Genomic DNA, 20909 nt, shown 5'->3' with positions numbered 1-20909 from the left:
TAAAAGAAATTGAAAAATATTCCCATGGTTGTCTCTAGCAGTGTTAAGTAAAACCTACCAAAAAAGAGCAGAAAAATCAAGTCATTTCCATTTGACCTATTTTTTTTTTTTTGTCATTCTGGTGTCCTTAATTTTATTTTCCACTATTTTGTAGCATATATTTATGCACAAGATACCAGTCACATCTGAGTATTAGTAAAAAGTGCCAACCAAGATGATGCCGTTACTCAAACACATGCTATAGCAAGGCTAAGCATTTAGCATATTCCAAGATGTTTATGATGCATTTTTGTGGTGAGAACAAAACTTTTTTTTTCTCAGCTGATGTGTTTCTGTGATGTACATTTGGTTTTGTTGGCTTAGTCAAATGCTGTTCGTCCATCTTTAAATTCTTCACACTGTTTCCAGATGGAGTATTGGACTTGCTTTCAATTGCCAGTCCAGGGTGAAATAAATGTCAACAGTTGTGTTGGCTTAAGTGGTGCCAGGATTTCACCCACACAATCTAAACTGAACATGTTTGCTTTCTGTTTTGGTTTTATTTTTCTCTCTTTCATAGGAAGGAGGTCCTTGCCATTTTCAAAGGGCAAGGAAAATATCATGGTTCATTGTTTCTAGATTTTGGTGTATAATGATTTCATAAGCATGAATGTTGAAACAGTTGTAAAACTTGTGCCCAAATATTGTTTTGTTACAGGAAAAGCAATGAAGCATATTAGCTCTGGTCAAAAAATAACTTTTGGATCAATATGATGGATAACATGTCTGTTAGGAAGGTAACAGAACACAGCTGGGATTTGAATAAATGAACTAAAGCCCTTCTTTTGCAACAGGGCTTCCACAGTAATTTTGTAACTTCCTCTCATTGGTGATTTCAACATAAATTTCAAAGGAGGTTGGAATATTGAAGCAAATAACTCATTCTTGAAGATCTTTTGTTGTTTTTAACACATTGAATTAGCTCATTACAGCTGAATATGTAGTGGAAAATGGCATCTGTTTACACTGCAGAATTATAAAAATTACTTACCAATAACAGAATAAGGAGCAATTTGCAAAAGCAAATGACATTTGTGCACTTATTTGCAAAAAGTCGTGAATACATACTCAAGAGAAAAAAGAACTTACTGGTTTATGCAACTTAATAGTAAAGTTAAGCACAACATATTAAATAAATTGTTTAGGGATCAGTTTTAAAAGTTTTAAAGCTATGGAAGTAAGAACACGGCTGCCCCATATTGCAGCTTCACCTGTACTCAGTGGTGGTTGGACTCCAGAAATCATCCTGGAGCTCACTGAGCACAAATCACTTCAAACTGTCCATACACTCCAAAAGGTACACCACCAGCTTGGAACCCCACAAAGAGATTTCCTTGTTGAGATTTCCTTGTTCTTGGTTTTTGTAGATGGAAGTTATCAGTACAACATCCTCCATCATATAAATTTGGGGTGCTGCAAAGCACAATGAGACATGCTAATTATCCCAGCAGTGAGATATCACAGATGTAAACTGAGAGCTATTCATAGTTTCAGTTCATCACTGGAGGTAAAGATTCCTATTTCCATTTTATTCAGAGAAGGTTCAGAAGTCTCTACAGGTTTTTTCTAAAGAAACCAGTTTTCCAAAAGTGATCTTTTAGGGACTGGGGAAGACTGGATACTGTCTTTTCCTTAGCCCCACCATAACAAAAGGAAGAACAACATAAAAACAAGAAAGAACAAATCAATAAGTAGAAATTTGTTAATCAATTTTGTGAACAGATATGAAGAGATTTGCCTGCTCCAAAAACTTTGGAGTCTCAGTATTAAATTTCTGTACCAATTGGAAATTTCACTCTTTAAGTAATCTCTGCCCAAACGAATGTCTTAGGTTTTAAAATCAGAAAGGGCTTTTATACCTGTCTAGTTTAACCTTTTTTCACATTATACACCCTCTGATTTTATATAACTGTTCCAGTTTTGAACCTGATAACCTGTGCTTGACTAGAGGAGATGAGAAACATTAAAGCCAATGTAGAAGTACAGAGCATCTCTGAGACACTTGTCCTATAGCACTTCCACATCTAAAATGTCCAGTTGATTTCAGAGGCACTGTTCTTACCCAGTAAGGCTTATAGGATTGCAGCCACCTTCTTTTATCTTCAATTTGGTTTTGTTCAATGGGAAAAAAAAAAACAACCCAGATTTTCAGATTTCAGTGTAACATCAAATAAGTAGAAAGTGTTGTAGGAAGGAGACAGAATGTACAAGCAGTGTAAACAGTAAGTGATGTCAGAACATCTCTTTAAGTTTTATATACTATTTAATATCTATAACTGTGGCTTCCTACATGGAACCTGAAAGCTTTTAGCAGTAAAAGATTCTGACCTGTCAGCTCTGTACTGGAAGGTATCATTGCCATTTCTGTATTGATGGCAGTACAACAGCCTGCATGTCTCCTTAAATAAATCCCAGTTTTCAGCCTTCACTTCTTTTGGAACAACTTGATCTATCCTCATGTGTGTATTACTTTAAGAACCAACCATATTAATTGATTTAATGACTAACTTTAATGGCAGATTTAATGGCTTGCTTGCAAGCAGGTCTGTGTGCTCTAGGTATGTGTTAAGGTAATGATCCAAAGTGCTAAGGCTCTGTGATAGTGGGTAGAAGAGTAGTGGCAAATCTAGTAGGTACGTACAGTATCCTGTGAACTTCACTGAACATGTTCACAGAATCACCCAGGGATGGCTGAAAGCAAGGCAAAACAAATTAAAAAAATATGTAAAGGAATAAATAGAACTGTATTGTAGACTGACTGATCTTCATGTCCCTATGCCTATAAACCTTTGTTCCCTCTGGATATTTGGATTATTTTTCTCAAAATATTTTTTCCCTGGTTAATTGTTTAGATAAAACTAGTTTTAATACAAATTTATTTCCACTAGTTTTTATCACCACTAAGCTATTTATATTCTATTTATATTGATTCATTGTATAAAACATTTTTCTTTTGTTTGTAGTAGGCAGGGAGCATTTAGTGGGTAGCATTTATTCATTTTACTTATTTTCCTTTTTTTTTTTTTTTTTTGATGCAGTGTGTATTTCTGCCTAGAGAGAGAAGTCCTATGGATAGACCTGTAGTGGCACTTTTTAAGCAATCTACTGGTATAGGACCCTTTTGGACATATAAAATGTGTATAAATAAGCAAACAATTAGTGGGCAAAGATTTCTTTTATTCCAAGGAAATGCACTGCCTCTCAATGGATGTGTCTGCACAGGGAAGGTCTGGGTGCCTTTTGACATATGAAGAGAATGAAAGAATCTATAAACTCTTCCATCCTTAAATTATCAGTCTTTGTGCATCTGTGAAAACTTTTCACAGAGGAAAAATTCATTTTTTGTGTATTTATGGGCTTCTACAAGAAGGCTGGAGATTTAGCCTGGGAACCTACAGTCAAGTTCACATAAAACAGAGCTGGAATCAGGAAATTTGAGCATTTATATTTCTTACTGTGGGTTTTGAATTTCTGTTTATGAATAGGACCTGATTTAAAGGACATCAGAAATAGTTTCATTAAAATAATTATTGAACTTTAAATTGAAAATCCAAAATGAAAAATCTGTCTAACTGTATATTTTAATAAAAGAATCAGAAATTTGAATCAACGTCTTTTTGAACACAAAACTGAAACTTGAAAAGCTTCTGGTAATAATAGTATTAAAAACAGTGATTGTAATAAAAGCATTAAGACTGTGTTCAGGAACAGTTACAATAACTCTGTGGACTCTCTTTTATGGTTTTGTATATAGAAGTCATATTAACTTGTTTGTAATTTCAAATACAAGGTTCGAATCATAAGGAGGTACTTTTTGAGCTCTTACTGTTTTCCATGAAATTTCTTGTAGTATTTGTGTCTGACCATTACTCTTCCATGATGCTTTGCTTTAGTCAAAAAATATCAGAAACTCAGAATTCAATGAGATTTTTTATCGTGAAGGTAAACAGACAGAAATAGTTTCCTTGGCAACAGAAAGCAGGTGAAAGCACTCAGACAAGGTACTCCAAACCCACCTACTCAACTTGCTTTAGTTATAAGATCACAAGATGCATGCTGAGGGAATCAAGTGGGTTTTGTTCAAACAGTGAAAAGTTTTTAAATTAAATGAGTGTCTGGGCAGGTAAGTGCATGTGTAGACTCTTGGCTCCAGTTAGGTGTTGTGGAAAACCCCAAACAGGCGCTGACTCCATATCCAACACTGTCATGCTTTTGATGACACCAGAAAAAACTGAACTTTTCAATGCTGTTCAGAAAATTGATGTTAAGTTCAACAGCATCCATTATTTTGAAGTAAACATAATTTGTGTTTAACCTGAATATTGAACTAAATTTACATTATTAATGCAATGTATAAAAAATATGTGGTGGTGCCCACTGCTTGTTCAAGGAATTTGGGGTACATTTCTACAAAATAACAGTAGCATATATCATTTTTTCAAGTTCTCCATTTGGAATATATCAGTTCCAGATTCAAAACTGGAAGCATATATATTATATTTACTAAGCTGAATTAATACATGCTTTATTTTATTATATGCATTGCTCATAGCAGTGTGTATAGATTACCTTTTTCTGTATATCATTCTAATATTAATCTGAGATTAATCACTTGGTTAATTTAAATTTAAAAAAAATACCAGTGGAGTTTAATATTCTCTTGAAACTCTAACTACAGTAAAATTTGCTATAGGGAAAATAAATTATGCTGCCAATTAATACAGTAAAGATGAGATTAAATGTTAATTTTTTTGATAATAGCAGTTTTCAAAAGACCATGTTTCATCTCCCCATCAAAAGAACATCCCCCTAAAAAAACCATATTACTTTGGAAGACAGAATATATAAAGTTCCAGATTCTAGAAATTGATAACCTTGTCAAAATAAGGGTAAAGCTGCTTTTTCTTAACAATAAAAAGGATAAAATAGATGGCAAAAAGAACTGCCTGTTTATTGTATTTCAACACGCAACAAAATTTTGTTGTGCTGCATGAAGTACTGGTGTCCTTAAAGGAAAAATGCCAGGTATGAGAACTGATTGATTACTTGAGTTATGTTCCCTTCAGTATATATATTTTGGCGCAGTGTATATTTTGGCACCCAGAATGCAGTGTGTTATATTCAGGCAGATGTTTGTATCTTGCCTAAATTATTTCAGGTAATGTCACACTCAGTGGCAGTTTATGGTACAAGCAGATGCATGGTCATAAAAATACTGTCTTATGGAACAAGTGAAGTTAAGTAGGAAATTTTTACCTTCTTCATCTGACCAAGATAAAACAAATTTTGCTTTGCATAATGAAAATATTATACTACTTTTCATAATGAAAATGAAATTGATTTTACTAAACTATGGATGGTTTTACCATAAGAATGGTGTTGATGCCAATCTCTCACAATGTGATGCAGCCTCTTGCCAGGTGCAATCTCTCACCATTATAGAAATGACTCTGGAAGAAGCCCAAGACCAGGGAGTGGAATAGAGCAAATTAGTTATGCAAAGGTGCTAGTGAGCTCAGGAAGCACTCATTCACTCTGGGTAAATTCATGAGTATACTGAATAAATGCTTTAGGAAGGAGAAGAGGGAGCTTTCTTTCCATAGAAAGATAAATACCTAAGAAATAATATATTGAGACATTTTATTCTGCCATAAGGATGGAGAATTGTTTTGGGTTGTTTTCTGCAGAAAAGACCTTTGTGATTCTTGACCTTTTATTGTATATTTGGTTCTAGAGAAAGGGTGAATTGATCGATCATAGTTTAGGGGGCAAAAGCCTTCTCTCAGAACATATCTGAAAGAAGTCATGTCACACATATCCTTGGTGTTTAGTACCACAATTACACCTGAGTGAAAAAGGTAATTGGATTACAGAGTTGTGTTGTGATAGACTGCACAAAAAATTCAAGTGGTACAACTCAGAAGAAAAGGTAAGCTTAGCAGAAGGTAGAAATAATGATAGGCAATGTTTATCTTCACCATAATCGACTGCAGATTAAATTTTTATGTATCAGGCAGAAATTAGGATACTTGTTCAATATGAACCATGTCATCATGTTGACATCATCTTTAAAAATTACATTACATGTTTTTTACTTAATCTCCTATCCTGCTAAGGCTTGCACAGGTAATTAGTTGTTTCATGTACAGTGTCTGTGAAACTGCTAAAGTCTGTGGAGTTTTTCTGTTTTCTAGTGGATAAGCACAGGACTTGTGTGCTTATCTGGGTAAGTAATTCTGGGTTTCCCATGTGCACTCCCTGACCAAACAAATAGAGGGCCTTGTAAGAAAGTTGGGGTTTTTTTTATTTAATATAGCTTCATGTAAAAACTTACCTACTAAATAGAGTGACTACATCTCTATGAAAAAGACTGAACAATCCTCTACTATTTTTTAGCTGTTTCTCACTGTTAGAGCCCTGCTTTGGGCTGAACCAAGTGTTGGGCATCTCAGGGCTGTTAGACTTTCTCCCTGTAAAACTTCTCCAGTTTACTTACTGGAGAAGTTCCATAGAGATCAGCTCTGGTTATGTAAATGGCATGTAACTGGTAGGATAGAGATGTCTCAGCTGCATCCATCCCTGCAACCTTCCCTGGGCAATGCTGTCATCACTGGCTGGCCAGGCTTTGGAGTCACTAGGAAAAATTACACGCTTGTTCCAAAAATAAAAGGTCATTTGAATTTTGTCACTTTCTTATGTGCCACCAGTAAAATTATTTTTCAAGTACTTATTGGCAGCCCAACTCTAGGAAAATATTTGTACTCAGAGATTATGATAATGTGTGATAGATCTCTCATAAGCAATTTCCCTGATTTCATCAAGAACAGAAGCCTTCTTGGCTTATGCAGTTATGTATTATTGCTTTCCATGTGTGCCCACCTCACTGATAGCATTAGTTTGAACTGGAAACCTAATTTTTTTCATTGTTGTTTTAGAGCTTTTTGTTCTGGTGTATCCTGACATCAGTTGCAGATGTGTTAACCAAAATTACTACTATTGTTTTGTGAATAGTAACAGAGTTAAGGGTAGCATCCAGTAGGTGGTAGGGAAAAAAAAAAATATGGCGTAAATTTCTGAAGTCCCAGGCAGACAGAATAGACTTTCCAGCACTCTCAGCCCTCTCAATTTTGTGCTTTCTTAGGGTGCAGACAAACTGTAGCCTTGCTACCCAGTTAGCCAGGTAAAAGCACGGAGCCTTCTCCACAACAGACATCTTTCAAAATGCATTGTGAAATGAGAAAGACATAATGCAAGATAGTCAGATTTAATTTTGTGAGAAAAAATCAGTGGACCATATTCACTACATCTTTTGCAAAAGGTTTCTTTTATTTGAACTGGCTTTGATTATGAAGGCATTTCCTAGAGGGAGTGATTAAGGCAGGAAAACAATCTATAGGAAGAATGGAAACATGAGGTAGATCAGGCGGGACATGAAAAAGAAGATGCCGTGCTGCAAAGTTAAAAACTCACAGAGAATAGGACAAGACCTGGATTTTTTCTTGATGCACAAACTAAGCACAATGTTTTTGTTGGACCACTGCCTAAAGAACATAAGTGAGAAGCCATATAATCCAGTGAAGTACATTAGTCAGGCAGAAAAACTTATTTTGAAGAGTGCCATGTAGATATGTTGACTGTAATTGTAAAAGAATACTGTCTGGATTGTTTAAAACATTTCATCTTTCTCAATGTATTTTATACATTTCAATTTGCTTGGTAATATGGTGTTGTGGTGGTGATTAAGGTACAATACTGCACTTAAACAAGGAAAATACAGCTGAGTTTTACACTACGGGTCTGTTTTCTAACTCTTCACATCTGCACAGTATTTTTATTGTTTTGTAGCATGTTTATCTGTGTGGTTATAACATAAATATACAGACAGATTTTAGAGACAAATCTTATATTTGAGCAATTTGTCATGGTTATAAAATATATAGCTTTGAAAGGCCCCTAATTATTTAACACTGGTACACAGAACCAGAGGAAAATATTAGGAGATGCTTAAATTGACTTCTGCTGCTCAAATAGGTAGAAAGTTACAAATAACATTGTAAGGTGATTTGCTAGCAGACGTTTTGCCATTTCATTGAAGTAGTTCCCACGGACCAAAGTTTGTCTACATGTAATTTTTAGGATCAAGGTCCTCAACATTTATTTAAGGATCCTTGAGTTTTCAACGTAGATATAAAGTAGTGATAAAAATTATTAAAATTAAATTATGTGTTTATATAATTTTATTAGTTATATAATCTTATTATATTTCATATTATTTATATCTTGCATAGTTATACATCATTATAATAAATATTAATAAAATAATTTTTATCTTCATGTTGGACATCTTTTTGAAGAATGGATATAGTTTCCTAAAGTTCTCTATAACATTACACCAGCAATACTTCACATATTTCTCATGCTTCATCATTGGCATTGGCTAACAGTGACTTGTCTTCACAGTGCTAGGATTAACTAAGATTAATTCTGTGCATCAAACATGGAAACTGAGGTGAAGGAAGAAACTCTTTCCTAAAGTATTCTTCTAATGTATTCTTTTGTAAAAGTGTTCCAGAAGGAAACCCTTCTCACCTTTGTGAAAGGGTACAGTCTCTTCACTCAGTTAAGCATCATGGTTAGCAGTAAAAACTAGTACTTAACTTGTTTTTCACTCTTCTGCTCTCTCCTATTATTGCTTAATTCAGCATGAAAGTGTGGAATAATTATATTTTATGCTATATCTTGTTTTTGTATTCATCCTACAAGTAAATGCTCTTTCAGCAATGAATTTTATAGGCTACAAGTAAAAGCCATTTAAGCAGTAAGGATGGTTTTGGTCCTCTTATGGCTGCAAGAAATTATTCAGTGAAGTACCATATTTTATGTTGCTTTCCTGTTGCAAAATATGTTTACAGATATTTTTGCATCTCCTACATCTTACTCCTGCAAGGAAAGATAATGACAGAACTCTTCTTTTTTTTTTTTTTTTTTTTTTTTTTTTTTTTTTTTTTTTGTCTTTTTAATTAGGGTTCCAGTTCAGTTGTAAAAGTTCAGCATAACCTAATTTGGAGCTGGTTAAATGCTTAGGAGCAATCTGTTTGCTCTCACATACAACTCCCATTAACATGCCAGCTACAGTTATATCCAAACAAGCCCAGGTGGCTTCATGTCCCCACAGAGGAAAGAGATTTAAACTTTGAAATAAAAAGACTTGAAGACTTTATTTAAATAGAAGGTGGGTAAACCGGCAGCACTCTGTGAGAAGTGAGTTATGGATAACTCTGAGTAACAGCTATCATACCTCTAAATTCCAGCAATGTGTTTCCACTTTAGAGCAATTTCATTCATATGTTTCAGAGCAATGAAAAAGTCACCAATTTCTACATAGGCCCTCATTATATATTCCTTCAGCATACAACATACAACTTTAGATGAAGTTTGTGGAACTATAGCTGAGAGAATTCAGAGAATACAGAATAAATAAACTTACTGCTAATAATAAATAATAAACAGAATAATAAAACTCTGCCAACAGTTCTGTGAAGAAAGCTGAGATTTGTACCAAACTAATATCAGCATTCGCAGTTGAGTATTAAGGACTACGTTGTGAATGTGTTTCAGATGTTTGACTAGTGACACTGTTAGTTAAGGGAAAAAAGTGCAGTCAGGATATGAAGCTGACTGATGATTAGATTTGACTAGAAACTAAAAATAGTTGACATGATAGCAACACGAGGGTGTACAGTATTATGTCATTTTAAATGCGTCATTGTAACTTAACCCTGGTCTTTTGGTTTGATTACAATTAACATCCTCTGACTGTTTGTATTTGGCTTACAGTATGTCTCAATGTTATGTGTTGAGAATTGTAAAAAGTGCATGATTGTGCTGTTTTTGTTCAAGTTGTTTCTAATTAAAAACTTCACTGTCCAGTGTTCTTTCAATAAGGGTACCTAATACAAGATTTACATTATTTTAGGTGTAGAGAAACTGGCTTTTCAACCAAACTGAATGATGCATCTCAATATTCAAGAGAGTGTGTGCGGGTGTATATCTACACATGTATACACTTACACATATATTGGGAATTGATTTTAGTCAAGGGCTCCTACTTCTTTCTTACTCACCTTATGCTTTTCAAATCTCAGGCATCTGGAAGGAATCAAGACTTTTCATGTGAGCTGAAAGTCATAATTCCCTCTATGTATCCTTAGAGTGAGAGTTAGTTACTAGAACTCCTCTCCCCAAAATTCAGGACAACAAATAGCATTAAGTAATGGTCTAATAAATGCCAGATAATACAGGATTTTTCTACCTGCATCAGCAGCTTAGTGATTGGAATGACTGTGTCTTTTTATCCCATTTGATACTTTAGGTTTAAAGTCGCTAAATTCCATATATATGTTTTGATTCTTTTGATTCCACAATAGAAAGCATTTACCTATCTTTTATGTAAGAAAGATAAGTTCCTAAGTATCTTCTATTGTTTCACGTTCTTAAAAACAAAATACTGACCTTATGGGTCCTTGAGCTGATCCAGAATTGTTGCTTTTCATTTTTTCAATTCTGTAATAGCTAAATTTTGACTGCATTTCTGAAGTCTTAACTTCTCTTCCAAGTAATAAACGAGTTGCTTTCCATAAAGTTTGAAGTTCAAAAGGAAAAATATAAGCAATTTTTCATATTATCAACTTATCAACTTAAATACTGTCTTTCTTATAAAACTTTAAATAATAAGTGAAGGAAAAAAAACCTCTGAATATTCATCCAAATTCTAGTGGTTGTGGTATAAGGTTTAATTTAATAGTTCAAATACTAATCTAAAAATATACTTGCACATATATCAAATGAATAAATTTGGTAGTAACTCTTAAAATAATAAAGTTATTTGTAATGTAATGCATGAATTTTTATAGCAGTGCATATACAAATCTATTTTAGCTTAGCAATATGAAGTAGCCAAAATATATTTGGAACTGTGACAGGATTTGTGGGAGTTTTCTCCTTTGAGACGATGCTCCTGGCTTTGAATTTCAAACACTAGCTTTTTTAGCAGGTGAACAAAAGTAATCTTCTCTTTTAATTTTTTTTTTTAATTTATTTTTAAAAAGCCAGATAATTACACGTCTGCCTCACATTCAGTTAAGTCTTTGCTGATGGGCTTTGAAGGGTGTGTTTTATATTTTGCTTTCTTTTGTTTGGGCTGGGGTATTTTTGGTTTGTTTTTTATTGTCAGTCTTTGCTGAGAAGTTGCTGATACCACTGTCAGTAGTAAACTGTTATTTGAAGGAAGCTTTGATAAAAATTCTGGTTTGAAATAGAAACTGGAACAGTACAAAGCTATTGGGAGGAGAATTCCATCCTCCCCGTTGCCTGAGAATTTATTTTTTTCATGTGAAAGCAACATAAATCCTAATAGAAAAATTAATGGTAGCAAGGTAGACTAAAACAACATAATTTTGGTGTGAAATTAATCTACTGTTATACAGTACTATACTGTATCAATTGAGTTTGCGTGGCTCTAGTACTTTTTCCATTGTTTTCCAAGCATCATTCTATAATTATAATTTTCTGTTTGGTCACTACTTGGATAATGTAAGTGGTACCCATTATTGAAAGGTAGTCTGTATTTGTACTAATACAGAGAATGCCAGTTTAGAAATGAGCCTGATTGCATGGTTCATTTTGTTCTCCTTTGTAGAGCCAGGCTGCGGCCCACTACAAAGGCACTAAACATGCCAAGAAGCTCAAAGCACTGGAAGCCATGAAAAATAAGCAGAAATCTGTTACTACCAAGGACAGCGCAAAGACTACCTTCACTTCCATCACTACCAATACCATCAATACCAGCTCTGACAAAACAGGTTAAGCGACAATCTTTGTTGGTTTCGTTTGGTTTAGTTTTGATTTGGCTTGTGGTTTTTTTTTTTTTTTCTTCCTGTTTAATTCCATGTCTGTTTGGTTATGTGCTTGCCACATTGATTCATGCTCGATCCATCTTTTCTGTGTGATATTGATTTCTTTAAGTCCTTTCAGTAGGCTGGCGATAGTCTTACAGTCATGTAGCTGATTTCTCTCAGTGAAAAGAGGCTTGACATTCTTTTTATGATGGAATGCAGTACTCATTACTTGATTAACATATCAACTGATCTAAACCTCCTGCTCTGTATGCACTATCTCTTTATCAATAATTATATACAGCACATTTCTTTTAACCACAATGTAAAAAACTGCACTATATGTGTCTAGAAGCCTCTTAAAAATCCTTTGCAGTAAAAACCTAATTTTCATAAATTTCAAACATTGCATTATTTTTTTAAAATGGCTATTGCATGGTTTTGAAATGGAAAAGAGCTGTATACCCTCTATTCCACACAATCAGGTAAGTGCTATTGATGCCAATTATTCTGCTCAAAAGAGTCTTCATACTGAAATAACATTGTTTAATTTATTGTGCGGGTAAAAGTTACTCCTTTGCAAATAAAATCTACATATTTATAAAGTCAACAGGATTTGGTTGTCATGGCATTTTAAATATGTGGCTATTGTTGGAAATTTCAAAGGAAGATTGTAAGGTCACTGAGAGGTAGTCTAGTGTCTCACGAGGTATAAAGGGATAGAGTTTTCATATTTAGACATAACAAATCTCCCTCCCCAAGCAAGGCAAAAATAACCACAGAGAAAAAAAACCCAAAGCTGTGAAATGTCAGAGACCTATCTACTGATGCTGAAAACGGCTTCTTTGGAACCACTTCTGACCTAGTAAGTCCAGCATCGTAAATGGATGTGCAGTAACCAACTGTAGTACAACAGAAAAGTACCTCGCAGGCATGTGCAGTACTTTCTTGAAGACACAGATAGCTCTATGTCTCTCTCTATAAACATATTTTAGTTATAACTTACTATTATAGACAGCATTTTCTTTTTCCTATGCAGATTTATAACCTAATTATGATGGCTTTAAGAAATATTTGCTGCATTGTTTTTGTCTTTGTTACCACAAAGAAAAGAAAGGAAAATATTCTGAGAGGTTTTGTGTGAAGAAAGAAATTAAATATGAGAAAATAGGGAAAATGTCAAAAGTTATTTGGGGAAATACGTATTTTAAAATATACAAATACCTTTAAAAATGTCTTGTGATGTTACTTGTTGAGATATTTAGAACAGGAAGGATGATGTTGTGTGAAAGAATGATTTATTGTTTACCAAATATTATCTAGTGGTTGAAGAAAATAACTGAAGAAAAGGAAGATCTTTTAAAGCTTTAAACTGTATTATTCAAAAGCTTTTATCTTATGCTGCATAAGTTTGCAGGATTTTTCCAATGTGCCTTAAAACCAATCTGAGTTTTTCTATCAAGCTTTGCATTAGATCCCTGACAAGATATACGAACTGTTCTGCATCCAACGTCAGTAGTCCAAATCAGTTTTCATATCAGCAGAAGTAAGAAAATATCAGAAATCCTGCTGCACACATAAGCAGTGGCCTATGCTGGAGTTTCTTCAGGTTTCCACAGTGGTTGCAGATTGCTGGATTCATTTCACAAAACTTATGCAAACACACATGTATGTATATAAATGCATATATTTATTCTGTGTTAGAAACACTGACCCTAATGAGGTTCTAAAAGTTACATATTTATGTTAATTGACAAAAACCCAAAAATCTTACCATTTCTTAAGTTATTGAGAGCCATATTCAACAGCTGCCAAAAGCCCTATTCAACAAGTGGCATTTAAAGTAAAGCAGGCAGTTCTATCTAGATCCAGTTATTACTGATCAGCTTTGATGTGACTGACAATTGAATAAAATCCTTGGTGTAAATTATCCTTTGTCAAGAATGTACACATGGTGAGGGAAAAAAAACCTGGGTAGCCAAAAGGATGAAATTTTCTGTCTTAAAGTCAAATATTTCATAAATTGGATTTTATTTCCTTTCTGGTTGTCCCTATGTCCTGTATTAGCTTGATAGAACCGTTAAGGGCAAAATGATTCTGAACATCAGAATATACTGCACTGTGTAAGTTTCTCCATTTGTAAATTGTCACTGTAAAAGTCAAACATCCTGATAGTAGTATGCAGCTCTCAAAGAATAGTTGTACTAATGAATATAATTCATAAATTAATCTTTTGTAACTAGAAGAAATTTACAAAGTGCATGTACTTGTGATCATTTGGAACAAAAGATCTTTCTACAGTATTTTAAAACTGTCTGCTGAAGATTAATAGTTGATCCCAAATACACTGAGGATAGGGTCGAGTACATATCACTTCTTTTATATCACCTACAGCAGGGGTTAAATGCTGAATTGCGTGTCAGTCACAGCATATTGGTCAGGGCTTCAGATCACTGGTTCTGTGTGCCCTTAGCAGCTACAGTAAACAAAATGTCATCAGGAAATCTGTGCTGCTATGCAATAAAGGATTGTGAAAAAAAATCACTTAGTATACAAACTGATTCAAGGGCTAAAGCTGTAATTTGTTATGTATCTTATTCTGGGACTATTTTGTTAGATGTGGTGCCAGCACGTGTTTTTGACACTGTGCAGCTCACAATATAATCTAACTCCTTAAAAGCTCTCACACAGGATTCCTGGTGTTTGAATGATGAGTTAAAGAGAAAACATAAGATACGAGGGTTTTTTGCTCATTCTGTGAAAGTCGTTAATTTTTTTTTTCCTTTTGACTAACTTATGGAATTATTAGAAGGCTTGAACTCGAGAAGTCTATGGAGCAATAAAACATCATGAAAACATCTTATAATGGCAATGCCATTCTTGAGATGTGAGAACTTTTTCTATCCTGTCTACTATGTAACACACTTCTTTCAACAGTATTTACCAATTTTTATGTTACACAGGTAGTCAGGACAGAAAAACAGACAATGTGAGCATTACAAGGAGAAGCCTACTTTATGGCATTATACAGACCAGATTTCACTATTTCTTGATTCTCCAGTTCAGGTGTGACAATAAAAAAATCATATTTATTCTATATATTACCACACATGCAAATATATTCCCTGAGAGGAAATTGTTAAACATCTTTGGTAGCTTTGCAATTTGCTCCTCCTTTCTGAAAAGGTTTTCTTCAAAAAGCTGCTTCATATCTTCAGCTGTAAGGACTGATACTTTAGTAAACTTGTCAAAATATATTTAGATAGAGTGCATTCTATCATCATAATTAAAATACATGTCCAGAAAGGTTATTGTCCTGCACTTGGATTTTTGGAAAATAGATTGAATCACCACTATTATATCCGTGTAAAATTATGTTCCTCTTGTTGCTGCATATGTCTAAATATTAATCTTTTCCAAAGCTATGTGAAGTTAAGCAGGACACTCCATGACCACATTATCACAAATTAAGTCTTGAAGATTTTGGGCTGCTTTTATTTATTTCTTTATTTATTTATTCAACAGAGGATTCAGTATGAGTTATATTATTTGGTATCAATGGAAAAGAAGGAATAGACCTTTCAAAGGGGAAAAACATGTCATTAGGAACCATCAGTATGGCAAAGTCTTAAATGCTGCTTTTGAGTGTTATACACTGTGCCTTGGATCCTATGTACTTAAATGCAATGAAGAGCTCTTAAAAACAGACAGAAATGTGATGAGCAGAAAAAGTGTGTCTCTGGGCCAAGACACAGACAAGATCATCTATCACTGGTACAGTCTTAACAGCTAAGAGACCCCTGTGCTGTCAGAGAACAAAATACTGGTGCCTGTCCTAAAAATCTTACAGTTTCTCATAGGATGAGAAACAACCTAAGGAGCAGACACTGTAAATGTAACAGGCAGGTGTTTAAAGGAAAAGGAGTGGCAACATAAGCGTGTTCAAGTGATAAAGGCATCACAAGAAATGAAAACACTAAGGGATGGATTAGAAGGAACAGGAAGAAGGTTGGGTTTTTTTCAAATACTGACCATGTGTGGGTAACAGAATTGGTGAAGGCAAGGCATAAGATTTTTTTTTTTTTTTTTTTTAATTTTTGTCTAAGATGTGGTAGGATATTTCTGGTCAGCAGATGAAACTCACTCCTGAAATAGAAATTTCAATACAGCTGAGATAATTATGAAATCGAGAGCAGTTGTAGTGGGAGACAACAGTCATTCAGGCAAGGTCTTGGACATAAAAGTGAAAGGGAGGAGAAAGCAATCAGAAATGATGTGGTAACTTTGCAGGAGGAAGAAAGGTAGATGGCATGAAATGGAAAGGTTTAAAAAAATATGTATGAGTTTGGCAGCCAAAATACCACAGGATAACAGATTTTTTGAGGTTCTGTGAAGGGATGTCATTATGTGTGTCTGAAGATTGTCAAGGCCATCCCTACAGGTGAGAGCAGAGTCAGCCTGAGCAGGATACTAAGTATATTTTTCAGTTGAGTTTTGGGTATCTTCACAACCTTTTGCTGGGCATCCCATTCTGTGGTTTGACCACTCTTAAAGAAGAGCAAAGTTTTTCTTGTGTTTCAGTCCAATGTCCTGTATTTCAGTTTCCGGCTGTTGTGCCTTTTTCTGTCACTGGGCAATTAAAAGAGTCTCTGTATTTTATATTCCCTGACTTCATCAGGTATTTATTTATATACACTGCTGGTTTATTTTTCAAGTGGTGCCCTCCAGGGTTCCAAGTCCTTCTTCACAAAGCTGCTTTCCAGATGCTTAGCCTCCAGCCCAGACTGATGTGTAGCATAATGGTTTCCCATTCAGTGCTTTCCTCCACTGAATTTCAAGGGACTTCTGTTGTGCAGTTTCTCCAGTCAGTCCAGGTCCCTCTGAATGGTAGCCCCTCCATCTGGTGTATCAGGCCCTCCTCCCAGTTTTAACTGTCGGCAAACTTGCTGAAGGTGCACTCTGCCCCATTGTCTGGGTCATAAACAAAGACTTTAAAAAACATTGGGCAAGATTGGCCACCTGCACACTAAAAACTTCTTCCTCATGTTCCTCAGACGGAACTTCCTGTGCATCATGTTCTGCCCATTGCTTCTTTTCCTACTGCTTGGCATCACAAAGAAGAGCCTGGCTCCATCCTCTTGGCACCCTCCCTTCAGATACACTTCGACATTGGTGAGGACCCCTCTCAGTCATCTCTTGTCAAGGCTGAACAGGCCCAACTCTCTCAGCTGTTCCTCATAAGAGAGATGCTCCAGTCCCTTAAATCATCTTTGTTGCCCTGCTCTGGACCCTCTCCAGGAGCTCCATGTCTCTTTACTACTGAGGAGCCCAGAAATGAACACATCACTTCATATGTGTCTTCACCAGGGCTGATGAGAGGGGCAGGATCACCTCCCTTGCTCTGCTGCCAATGCTCTTCATAAAGTGCCCCAGGACACCATTGACCTCCTTGGCCCCCAGGACACACTGTCACTCATAGACAGCTCTTTGTACACCAAGACTCCCAGGTCCATCTTTGCAGTGCTGCTTTTCAGCCTGTGCAGGTGCATGGGGTTATTGTTGCCCAGATGAAGGACCTGCATTTGCTTTTCTTTAATTTCAGAATGTTCTTCTCTGCCCATCTCTCCCACCCACGGAAGTCTTTTGAAGGGCTGCGAAGCCCTCTGGGGTATCAGCCATACCCACCAGCTTTGTGTTATCAGTGATCTTGCTGGGGAGGCATCTGCCCCTTCATCCAAGTCACCGATGAACAAGTTAAACAATACTGGGCCCAGTATTGCACCTCAGACCTCCAATCAGACCCTGTCCCACTGATTATGACCCTCCAGTCTAGCCAGCTCTCAATCCACCCCACAGTCCATCCCGAGTTTTTCTATGAGGATGTTGAAAAGACAAGTGTTGGAAGCCTTGTTAAAGTCAAGGCAGACAGTAACTTCTGCTCTCCCCTTGTTTACCCAGGTAGCTGTTCCACCACAGAAGGCAGTCAGGTTCTGAATGCTTGGTAGTTCCCTGAGTCGCCCTTCTTGCCCTTTTGGAAGACCAGGGTGACATTTGCTTTCTTCCAGCCTCTTTTTCTCTGTTGCCTTTCAAAGATTGTGAACAGCCCAGTTGTGGTGTTCTCTAGATCTCTCAGCACTCATGGATGCATCCTGCCAGGGCCTATGGGCTTGTGGATGTCACATTTGTGTAGGTATTCTCTGACCCAAGCCTCCTTTGACCAAGGAAAAGTCCTCCTTCCAGTACTCCTTTATCCCAGTCTCAAAGGTCAGAGATTCCTGATTTTGTTTGTTTGTCACATGAATGAGCATGTCCTTATTAGACCATTGTGTCTCTTTTAGGTCTCTAGTAAGGAGTCAAGGGGCTCTTTGTTATTAGTAGGCACTGCTTTATTTAAGATTCAGAATTTCTGTCCTAAATTGTAGGAAAAAGTTTTCAAAAGCAGTGCTCAAATGAAAACTTTCTTGTGAGAATATTTATGGATGGACAACTTATTACTGACTAGTGCTACTATTTGTATTAATCTGCTTCTGCATGTTTGATTACAAATATTTGCCCTTTCTGACCAGTACTTATGTGTTGTTTCCTCCAGTACCATGCATTAGCACACCTTGCTTGTTTTCTTTAATCTTTTAATGTGTTGCATTAGTTCTGTACACAGATGCATCTGTGCAGTTCCTGGTTCAGGTCCAGAACCTGTAATAGAAAGGAAGTCCCATTTAAAAATTAAAATAATTTTCCTCATCTCTCTGCTTTCCTTTTATTTTCAATTTAATCTCCCTTACATTCAGCTGTTTATTATAAACATACATTTTGGAAATGGCTAGGGATTCATGTTTATGACGATTTCCATATATTAAGAATTACTGGATTATTTCTGGTATTGCTTGATGTACCTACCCTACTTTAATACTACATTTATTTTTTTTCCTCTTTAAGTTACTTCTTTAATCTTTTGTTCCTAATGCCAAAATGCCTTAACTTTTTCTATTTTTCTGAAAGCTTAAGAAGATATACTGCTGTATTTACAATCTTAACATTGTCTATTTATTAGCATTTTTATAGACAGCAGATTTGCTTGTAATCTTTTCTAACTAAAAGAAATTCTATTTCTAACAACAGTACTTATGTCAACTGTATTTAGAATTCAAAATAGTATTTAATACTATTCCAAATCTGCTGGTGTGTGCAGAAACAATTTACTGTATGATCCCAGTGTGCAATTTGCTTTTACAGCTTAGACTGTGGGTACCCTTGTATGCGTAATTATTATATTAAGGATGTTTAATTTAGGAATACAATTCAGTGCAGTCTGTTTGTTTCACTTAGCTGTTTTGTTTCCATATGCTTTATTTGATCATAAAGCATGCTTTTGTTTTGGCAAGTGATTTCTTCAGATCATTTCAGCATTGCTTAGGGCACAGCAAAATAAACAGGCTAACTCTGGGTTCAGGCTTGTGAGATACTGGATGTAAATTGCTTTTCATTGCAAGTCAACATTTTATTGCACATCAAAACAGAACAATGACCTTGAAGCTTGAATTTATAAGGATTTTTACTTCATATTTACTTGTTTATGATATTTTGCATGGGACATTCAAAAGTTGCAAATGTGAAATAACAAAAGGAAAAGCAATTGCTTGGCGATTAGCAGAACACAGATGAATTTCAAAGCGAGCTACAGGTCTTCATGGATCACTTCCCAACTACCCAAATTCTAAAGCTGAACAGTTTCTTTTTAAATTTTGTTTAAATAAAAAGTTTTTAAAAGAAGTCGTAGTTTGAAAGAGATATTCTTGTTTTTAAATCCTCTTGTCATTTACTTGGAAATTAGAAATTACTATTTCACAACTATAGCTTGTCTTTATCACATGCCTGGAAAATTCAACCCAAACCCGCAAAATTTAAGCATGCAATGCCATCTTTCACTTTAAATCATCTATGCATTGACTTTTCCATACTTCAGACAATCTGTAACTAACTGCAGCACTAAATGTTATCAGCATTCCACAGACTGTTGTACCAATTTTGTATTAGGGCTTGATGGCAATTTGGAAGACAATAGCTTCTCTTTTGATCTCTGTGTAGAACTAGAGCTTTTTCTTTCTTTCAGAGTGTAGCTAAATGACTGTACAAAAATTACAGTAATTTATGTGTGCCTCAATTGATCATGCATGTGAAATAAAATCCTCCTTTGCTTGCATCTATGTATGCTGAGAGCTTCATCATATGAACACCACGTGTTTTTTGTGGACCCAGCTGCTTTTGATTGCAATTGCCTTCACAGCAATCTTATGCTTGAATAATCCTGCAGTTGGGAACTGCTGTCAGTCACAACATCTGTATCAGCCTGTTGAATCCGTGTCAAAGTCCAGTACTGACAGTGGTATTGTTCAGGGTCCTGAAAAGCCTTTTCTATTGAAATTTCAAGTAAAGTCTTTTGTTCTAAGGGAAAAGTCAGCTTGACTGCTGCATGCCCAAAGTAGTAACAATTGGAAATTTTGGGAGTAATATTCTGTTTGCTAGGTGTCTGTTTATAAGTTATTCATCAGCACTGCTGCAAATCAAGCACCCTAGCAGATGCAGCAGGATGGCACATTCTGCATGATGAGTTTTGTTGTTATGTTTGGCTGGGCATTGACACTATCTAGGAGGACGGGTCTGAAGACACCTCAGTTCTGGCCTTCAGGATTTCTCAAAAATCATTGCAGTCCTAGATTTCCTTTCATGTTTTTATTGCAAAGCATCAGTTTCAGAAGCCTGTTACTATTGAGCAGTCGTTTATGGACTAATTTGAAATGCTCTCAGCTAGGTGGTCAGTTTTTGCAAGTATGTATTTTTTTCAAATGAGGAGTCTTTTTTGAGGGCAACAAATGGTAGGTCTTTATCCAAGTGATCCATCTTGTTTCAAGCTGACATCACACTGGCTGGACACAGCAAAATTAGGAGTTATTCAGTTATCTGTTGAGGACTGGATTT

General features: G+C 35.6%; 1 protein-coding gene across 2 annotated transcripts in view; it reads left to right on the top strand.

The window, feature by feature from the left end:
- Window positions 1-20909, top strand: part of ZNF385D (zinc finger protein 385D) — a 414757-nt gene that overhangs the window by 335753 nt on the left and 58095 nt on the right. For both annotated transcript variants that reach the window (XM_050971656.1, XM_009086110.4), the window contains one exon: window positions 11738-11900. In XM_050971656.1, coding sequence (XP_050827613.1) covers window positions 11738-11900 — 163 coding nt within the window. The remainder of the gene's footprint in view (window positions 1-11737; window positions 11901-20909) is intronic.

Source organism: Serinus canaria, chromosome 2, assembly GCF_022539315.1.
Source record: "Serinus canaria isolate serCan28SL12 chromosome 2, serCan2020, whole genome shotgun sequence".
Taxonomy (NCBI): domain Eukaryota; kingdom Metazoa; phylum Chordata; class Aves; order Passeriformes; family Fringillidae; genus Serinus; species Serinus canaria.
Note: the sequence above shows the minus strand (reverse complement) of the source record. Positions and strands in the feature narration are given on the sequence as shown.